A 9,718-nucleotide genomic window follows, 5' to 3' on the forward strand; every position below is an offset into this window, starting at 1 on the left:
AAAATGTCCCTGTGCGTTCACTGTGTGGAATAGAGTGTAAAAGACTAGGACACTGAGTCCCAGTTGTGTCCTTTGGGCTGGGATTACAGTGTGTCTCCCAGGGTTTCAGAAAGACCCTCATGGTCCCTAGGCAGGAGGGCTGAGGGAGAAGGGAGAAAGGAACACCCATATAGAACCGAGTGACAGATTAATACAGATCTACTCAGACATCAAAATATATATTGTTTAACAAACGTCTTGATTGTGTATGCCACTTACCTACTAACATAGAACAGCCATATAAAAAAATACAATAGCTTTACATGTCGTCTCGTGTACAATAGCTATATGACAGCACCTCTGGCAGCCATTATACTTGGGAATTGATTTAAGGAAGATTCTGCAGACCTAACACACGTTTTGAGCTACATTTATCCATGATGTTTGGACAGAATTTCTCAAACTCAGTAGATTTTTTCGGGAGTCATTCATAATACATACTCATGACACGGCACCCATGGGTCCATCCAAGGTTGGTGGGATGGATGTCAGACAGGGCTATTTTGTAGCGTCTCCATGTGGGAGGTCTGGTATCTGCAAAGCTCATTTGTGGTTGTTGGTCAGAGAATGCACCCTCCTCTGCATGAGTTTGGATGGATACTTCCTGGTTGGGTGAGCAGTGTGATAAGATGTACTGTAGAATGGCTTGGCAAGATGTGCATTGGAGAACATGTTTTGATCTTGGACACGCCTTAACCCAATGGGGTTTGCTGCGCTGAAGTAAGGCTCTTTGCGCATCACTGAATTGGGCAGACAAATACTAAATACTAAATAAATACTTCTAACGAATAAAAAAATTATAAAATATGCAGCATTAGCAACTGTGTGTTAGAGTACGTCTGACCCAGAACGCAGAGAAATCACACAGACCACGTAAGGTAGGTTCAAAAAAAGGTTTTAATGGAGAGCCAGGGTACTCCGAGAAAACAGTGTAGGCAGGTCCGAAGCTGGGGGAGAGCTGACGGTGAAGGCTGGGTGGTGAGGCCAGGAGCTAGTAGGCGCAGCAGAGGAAGCAGCAGGTCTGAGCAGGTAACAGGAGAGAAACACAGGGTAAACACAAACTCAGGGAACAAAGGCAAAATAGAGCACACGGATGATAATAGCAAGTAACTAGAACTGAGAGCCAAGTACCACATGGGTAGTAGATAACGAACTGGCGCCGAAGAGGTGATCAGCCCGGGTTTAAATATTGCTGGAGTGAATCATGTGGATGAGGTGCAGCTGCGAAGAATGGCTCTGCAGTGAAGACTCTGCCACACCCCTTGCCCTACTGAACACACCCCCAGCACTCCAGGTGAAAAAACAAAACAGGGACCGAACCACCTGACTCAGGGCGGAGGGGAAGCAACCCGTAACACTGTGTATGTGATGATTTTGAAGCATGTTTGTGATTGTCTTTGTGTGTGTGGGTATACAACTGTAAACATGTTATAGATGAACATACTATGAGTGTGTGTCAGTGTGTTGGACTGTAATTAAACAAGAATGAGTGATTGTGTGTGTGTCTGTGTGATAGATCCTAGTCTGTGTGAATAATTTACAGGCTACTGTCTCCTCCTATGCCCCAGCTTTTATGTATTTAATAAATCAGATGAAAATATATGGATGAGCTGTTCAACATACCACAGCTGACATGTGGCAGGCAGTTTTCAGTGTAACAAAGAGACATCCACAGGTTGAGTCTGTTAACAAATCAAATCTTTATTTTTAATGTATTTTACATTAGACTGTTGGTGATATGGTGAGTTTGCATTCTTTGGAGCTCAGTGTCAGTGACAGCAGTGAGAGAAGGCCACAGCACAGCTTGAACAGTGTGTCCACTGCTGGCTGCTCTCTGCCTGCCACCCCATTCTGATAAGGATTTTATCATTCATGGAGACATGGACAGACACCTGCTGAGCTAGGGACGTGTGAATGGCAGGTTGACAAGATGAATCTAATACACACTCACCATACAGCTGTACCTATAGGAGCTTGATAACCAAACCGTCATCAGGGAAGTGTCAAAAACAAAGCTTGGGCTTGATAGAAGAGGACTGTCTGATGACGAACCACTGCATGTGGGCGGACAGAAGGGGAGGAGGGGATGGGTGTTTGGATGAGGTGAGGGTCTGACAGGCAAATGAATGGCTCACTCATGCTCCTCTCCTTTAAGATGCTTCTGGCAGCACCACATAATTACACATTTAACATATTTCCTGAGGTTGTCTGGCTGCTATCTGTTTGCTTTTTGACATTCCTCAGTCTCCACTCTGTATTGTGTTCCAGAATATGGCATGTTGTGTATATTTTATGGTCTTTACCCGATGAGAAATCTTTCTTTTCTCTGGTCCTACCCTCTCCCTCTTTTCCTCTCCCCCCCCTTCAGGTGCAGACCACCACCATGTGTATCTCTGTCAGTCTGAGTGGCTCAGTAGTGTTGGGCTGCCTCTTCGCTCCTAAGACCCACATCATCTTGTTTCAACCCCAGAAGAACATCACCTCACTCCGCGTGGCCACCACTCGCTTCAGCGTCACCACCGGCCCTGGATCCAGCTTCTCTCAAGGTAACAGATCTGCAGGCAGCCAAACAACCTTCAATGTCACCATTGTTACTTTCACTGTCATCGTTGTTAAAAGTCACTTTTCAAACATTCTAATGTGCAGGTGACTTTGTCCCACTTCTGGGCCATGTCCTCTAATCTTTTCAAGGGGATTGACGATTATATCATCACATATGAAAATGTGTCCATTAAGGATGCTTGTATAAGATATTAAATACATACAATTATATTTTAGTTTGAGCATGAACTTATTTCAGCCAGATCTCTTTTTTAATGAAGGCGCTCTTAGTATTTAAAAAACACTATCCAGAGCAACTTACAGTGAGAGCATTGATCTTCAGATAACCACACATCACAGTCACAGTCAAAGTCTATTTGTACAGAACACAGAGGTTATCAGCATAGTCAGTGGTGGTCAATGAATAGTACACATCTGTATTCATTGTACACAGTTTCCCTGATGACCATTGCACTATACTTTTGGCCATTAAATATTATTAAAATATACCTTTTTACAGAGTACAACACATTGAGGTCAACCATGGATGCACATGCATCTTGCTAACAGAAATACTACCAATCCCATCGGCCCCCATTTTACAGCCTACATTTATGTAATTCTACTTGTTAACAAAAAACTTTATAGTGTTGTTTTTACATTTATAATGCTGTTTTGATGAACAATCACCAAGATTATATTTGGTTGTCGTCTAAAGCAGTTACAATATTTTGGATGCAGTAATTGCTAGCTAAAATCCCAGTCAAATGTTTCCTGACTGAAGCTTCTGTTTTTATGTTTTTAAGTATAATGTCATTTTCACACACATTATGGTAGGCATGTTGACAGCACCACTGTTCAGAGCTGACATATGTCTTTAAATAAAATTTCCCCTCCACTACTCATGTTCTTTTCAATCCACTGATCAATAAAATGTAAACAATAGAACAGTTGTTGATGAGAATGTACTGTTCTCTTTCTGCAGCTTCAGCCTCCAATATTGTGCCAACGGTGTGTAATGGGCGAGAAGTGGTGGACTCCACGACTTCTTCCTTGTGAACACTGACTGACTGAGCCTCATGTTCCTTTTGCTGCCAAACATCGTATACAGAGTTCTATAATCACTAGTCCAGAATCAGCTGTTTCAGATATTAAAGAGGTCACACAAAAGATTGTCCTAAATTTGTTGTCCTCTAAGTGCTGTGAGTACAATGTCCCAATTCTGTTTTCGTTCTCTGACTAGTAGCGAAGAGATGCCAATAAAAGTGCAGTATTATAGCCCTTCTTTTAATTGCAAAATGAAGAAAAGTATAGTAATTTACTTGAGACATGGAGTAAATTATAGTAAATCTGTTAAATGTAATATATACATAAGATGTTTTTAATGTAGATTTTGGTGAACCGGTTTGTGCTTTCTTGCAATATATGTAAATAAAATGTGTTTTTTATTAATCTGAAAATTACAGATGAGTTGACTATTCTAAAACACCCATACACAAGCTGGATACTGTGTGCTCTAGTTAAACTGTCTCTCAGTAAGAAGACATTGGCGAAGAAACCAAGGAGCTCAAACTCTAGTCTATGTAGGCAGAAAAATATTGTACTGCATTGAAACCCATACTTCTCCTTAGAGAATGTGAGGACAGGTGAATTAAATTCATGACATTTAATTACAGAATTCCATCCCCCTTGGAGTCTCGCCATGGTCCCCTTGAGCTCAGAACTCCAAGAGCTTCAGACTCAACAAATTACATCAACAGTTGGCATTTTCAGGAGGTAATATGTGACTGCAATGGCCGAATCACAGGAACCCATTATTGATAAGAATATGCCAGCAGCTTTAAAGCAGACAAATCTTTTCTTGAATTATTTGAGAATTCCAGTGGCATTTAATGCTTGAATGTTCTAGCATTCAAATGCTACTGCTGTAACATCAGGGGGAATAATGCTTAAATATTGAGACAGTTCATGAAAGCAAAAGCATATATTCTGTTATTGAACTATTTATATCATACAATTCCATTCCAAAATATGTATATATATGTGCTTTTCCTTGTGCAATTCTTCAAATCAACTACCCAGGTGAGTGAAATCTGTAAGCTGCCAAATATTTGTTTACAGAATTGAATGTACTATTTACTTATGCCCAAGCTTATATAAATATGAGAGAAAATTCTCCTTAGGTGTTTTTGGCGTACTAAAAGACAAGTTGTACAGCAGATGAGTTGAATTTTCAGAACAATAGGCCATATCCCTGATTCAACACTGCCATCTTGTGTGCATGAATTGAATTACCTTTGTGATGCCTAAGTCCAGCAGGTGGTATACTGATTATGTATTTAGATGGTGACAAACTTGCAACAAAGTAGTTTGTTATATTTGCATCATTGTCATCACAACATGTTATTTTATTTGAGTGACATGACATTGTTGATGCTGATCCCTATAACAATCACATGCAGTACATAGAGGATTTCTAACAGTGCCAAATGAGTGGAAGCATCATAGCCCCATACCATCAAAGATCCACATAAACATTTGACAATTGCCATAGGTTTCTGTATATGTTCTGTATATACATCGTTATTTTAAAATAAAACTTCTGCAGGCCTAGGACTTTATTTTCATGTCATCCATCAAATGTCTGGAGTGAAGCAGCACTGATGCCGTGAAACATACCTTTCATTTTTTCAGATCCAAACAAGGCTTCTTTACATCCTCAACAATGGCCTGCTGAATACAATACAACACATTTTGATCATGTGTCTTTAAAAAAACTCTGCAAAACCATACAAAAGTACTATAGGCTCTTTCTAGAGGAGCTGGGAGGTTCTGTGGTGAACCCTCATATTGAGCTACAGCGATGTCTACCCTTAACCCATGCCTCTGCCAATGTGGTGATGCAGCTTCAAGCCAAGGATGCAACCGTACCAATGTATCAAGCTGTGCCTGCTGGAAACCAAAGGAAGAGATGCCAGTGCTGCCCTCACAAGGACAGCTTCATTTGCCACAAATATCAAAAATACATTTGCAAGGCACACACCCAAACATTCACATGCTGCCCATCATACATATTATCATGAACACATACATAAATAAACACAGATCCGCGCACACACACACACACACACACGTGAAGAAACTTGTTCATACATTTTGTTGCATGATTGACCAATATAAAGTGTTGTTTTAGGAAATTAAATGGACTTTTCTCCTTTTTACTTAGGAAAGTGTATGCTGTCAATTTTGACGCATAACACAAAACTTTTTATAATAATTAGTAAAATAAATGTATAAGAAAATACAAAAAAGTTATTTTGGGAATTATTTTGTTCATCAAGCCTCTCATGGACTTATGTTCATCATAAACTATATAATAGATGAATTTTAAACTAAAATGATTTGTACATTGTAAGTTACATGTGGTCTAAGGTACATAAAATATCAAAGTAACTATACATATATATATATATATATATATATATATATATATATATATATATATATATATTACATTACGGTTATAGATAAATTAAAAGTTACTTAGCAGATAAAATATTTAATTGGATACTAATTAATGTTTTATTCAGTGCTCGCTCAAGGTGTAAGGTCTGATATCAAAACTTGACTATGATATCGAGCACACTTAAAAAAACCAAATCTGTAAAAAACTATTGCATTTAATACAGTGGATATAAAACGTCTACACACCCCTGTGAAAATGACAGGTTTTTGTGATGTAAAAGAATGAGATGAATCATGTCAGAACTTTTTCCAATTTAAATGTGACTTATTATGTAAAAAATTCAATTGAAAAACAAACTGAAATCTTTGATGGATAAAAAAATTCAATAAAAAAAAACTTAGAATAACCTGATTGCATGAGTGTGCACACCCTCTTATAACTGGGGATGTGGATATGTTCAAAACTAACCAATCATATTCAAACTCATGTTAAATAGAAGTCATTACACACCTGCCATCATTTAATCACAAAGTTCAGCTGATTTTCCTGACATTTTCTTAGTTGCATCTCAGAGCAAAAGCATTGGTCCGCAGAGAGCTTCCACAGCATCAGAGGGATCTCATTGTTGAAAGATATCAGTCAGGAGAAGGCTACAAAATAATTTCCAAAGCATTAGATATACCATGGAACACAGTGAAGACAGTCATCATCAAGCGGAGAAAATATGGCACAACAGAGACATTACTAAGAACTGGACATCCCTCCAAAATTGATGAAAAGACGAGAAGAAAACCGGTCAGGGAGGATTCCATGAGGCCTACAGCAACATTAAAGGAACTGCAGGAATTACTGGCAAGTACTGGCTGTGTGCTACATGTGAAAATAATCTCCTGTATTCTAAACATAAATGGGCTATGGGGTAGGGTGGCAAGACGGAAGCCTTTTCTTACAAAGATAAACATCCAAGCAGTCCATAGTTACCGAAAATCTACTTCCTCCTTTTGATGCAATTTATTTATCCTTGGCTGCTCTTTCTAATGTCAGATTAGAATGTCAAACTCCCACCTGTACCAGTCCAATGCTGAGGGCACTTTCTAACAACAAGTTTTACGGATTGGTATTGTATGTTAGGCCTAGGTTTTAAAGTAGACATTTTGACCCAACAGAGACTGTGTCTTATCAATATATTAGATATGTTTGAACATGAGTGACATTACACTTTGCGGACGAAGATCTTCAGGATGACAGGATTTCATTCGGAATTCCTTCTTGTGTGCTTCATAGTTTTAAGTATTTTAGATTTGAAATCTCATTGGTTATTGTATGAAACTTTTATATTTCATTGTATAATACTTTTATGCTATTGATTCTCTACTTACAAATACATTAAGTGGAAAATATAAACAGAAACACATATACTGTGTAGTCAGAAAGAAAATGTTGCCCACGCCATAATTCAGATATAAAACATGTATTAACTCAAGTGTCGACAGCCGGCTGCCTTCATCTTAGTGTCTGACCAGACATTCTGACCATGACAACAATACATGTATATTAACAATCTTTGCGGCATTTCCTCTTTGCCTTTAGCTGTAGGGCTTTCTTGTGTGTCTAAAGAGAGGAATCAAGATATTTCAGTAAAAAGTTAGAATTTTTTATAGTAATGGTTGTGTATTTATTTGTAGTTCTTTCATATTGCTGCAGCCTACCTGTTGAGGCCTCTTCAGGGTGATCTTCTGAAGACAGAAGGTCCCTAGCAAGCAGGAAACAATTAAGCTTATCCAGTACGTCTTCCAACCACTGGCTTCTATCAGTGACAGTGGTTCCTGGGCTTGAGGCTTCATGTCCAACGCTTCCTGGGTCAGCAGTTCCCAGGACAGAGGCTCCAGAGTCAGTTTTTCCATGTACAGAGGATCCTGGATCAGTGGTTCCATTTCCAGTGGTTCCTGGATCATCTGGGTCAGAGGTTCCTTGGTCGCCTGGGTCAGGAGTAGCTTGGTCAGAGGTAGCTGGGTCAGGGGTTCCTGGGGCGGAGGTCTCTGGGTCAGTTGTGATTTTAGAAGATTAACTGATGTCATGGTTTCAGTTGCTAGGGTCCCTAATACATTATCTACTTTTTTTGTAGGTTTATTTGTGGGAAAGCATTCTTGAGTCACAACTGTATCATTTCCTACCCAGAGCTCCCTGGATTCCTCATGGGGCGACTTTAATCTGGTAGTCAGAAAAACTATCCAGTACAGAGAGAATGTCCTCCTGGATGGCCAGATCCCAGACCCAAATCTTGGAGCAGTTCCTTGGTGGGGCCTGTGACAGTCTTCTGCTGGGGGATAAATCAGGGCCACCTTGGTTCTCACCTGTTGGTGGTTATTTATCCCACACATCCAATGAGGCCTGGTCTGTGGCTGGACCACACTGGTTTTTAGGAGAGTCTCCTGTTTTACCACACTTAGTGTTGGGAGAGGTTCCTGCTGGACCAGGCCGGGTGTTGGGAGAGATTCTTGCTTTACCACCCCAGGTGTTGGGAGAGATTCCTGCTTTACCACCTCAGGTGTTGGGAGAGATTCCTGCTTTACCACCTCAGGTGTTGGGAGAGATTCCTGCTTTACCACCCCAGGTGTTGGGAGAGATTCCTGCTTTACCACCCCAGGTGTTGGGAGAGATTCCTGCTTTACCACCCCAGGTGTTGGGAGAAGTTCCTGCTTAACCACCTCAGGTGTCGGGAAAGGTTCCTGCTGGACCACGCTGGGTGTTGGGAGAGGTTCCTGCACCACACCAGGTGTTAGGAGAGGTTCCTGGACAACCCCATGTGTTGGGAGAGTTTCCTGCTGTACCACACTCGGTGTTGGGAGAGGTTTCTGGGCACCAGTTGTGAATGTTTCCTGGGCCTCTTTGGTCTTCTGGCAATTCAATAACCTTGTGGTGATCTTGGCTGTGGTCTCTGAAAGCTCAAGAACAAGATGGCCCAGGTCAGTAAAGAAGTCTCCCTGCAGTGGTGGAGTGCTGGCCCATTGTTTGGGTACCATGGGTGGCATCAAGGTGTCTTGGATGTCCTGAAGATTTTCAAACTTGATGACCGTCACCATGGCCAGGAGGCAAAATGCAGTAAATAATCTGGAAGTCATTATTAAAGCAGCAGCCAATTCGTGTAGAGAACGTTAAGTTGAGTTCTGAGTCTTTTTGTTCTGTGAGATTACTTTATTGTTATGTTTAATGGAATGTTTCTTTATGATGTCACAAATGGCACATTATCTGTGGTCTTGAATGGTGAGAATTAGAATTCTAATTTCAAATTGTGTAAGGAGATTAAATTAATGTCTTTGTGCCATCATCAGCAAATCATGGATCGAAATGGATGCAAATCACTTTAGCATGTACATTTAATTTGCATACTGTCTTCTAGACATTGTCACATAATTTGAAGCCTTGTTAACTCCCCAAAAGAGCACAGCTGGCATGAAATGAACCAATGAGAGTCCTTTCACTAAAATCAACTAAACATTGTGCAGTGCTCACAAAGCAAACACTTTACTGGAATGCTATATGTAACTTTTACGCAATGATTCATACACACATTTGTGAAATTAAACAAAATTACTTTACACCAGTCTGCAGTAAGTAGTTCTGTTTTCCTAAAGCCTCTGAGGTCAAATCAAATTCCCCATATTTTATGTG

At 40.2% G+C, this 9,718-nt stretch overlaps 1 protein-coding gene across 1 annotated transcript in view; it reads left to right on the top strand.

Moving 5' to 3' along the window:
* Positions 1 to 3,979, top strand: part of grm2a (glutamate receptor, metabotropic 2a) — a 71,724-nt gene extending 67,745 nt beyond the window's left edge. Inside the window, exons 5-6 of the mRNA XM_010881553.5 lie at positions 2,408 to 2,585; positions 3,566 to 3,979. Of these exons, the coding sequence (XP_010879855.2) occupies positions 2,408 to 2,585; positions 3,566 to 3,639 (252 nt within the window). The 3' untranslated portion in view covers positions 3,640 to 3,979. The remainder of the gene's footprint in view (positions 1 to 2,407; positions 2,586 to 3,565) is intronic.
* The last annotated feature ends 5,739 nt before the right edge of the window (positions 3,980 to 9,718 follow it).

This window comes from Esox lucius, chromosome 17, assembly GCF_011004845.1.
Source record: "Esox lucius isolate fEsoLuc1 chromosome 17, fEsoLuc1.pri, whole genome shotgun sequence".
In the NCBI taxonomy this organism is placed as follows: domain Eukaryota; kingdom Metazoa; phylum Chordata; class Actinopteri; order Esociformes; family Esocidae; genus Esox; species Esox lucius.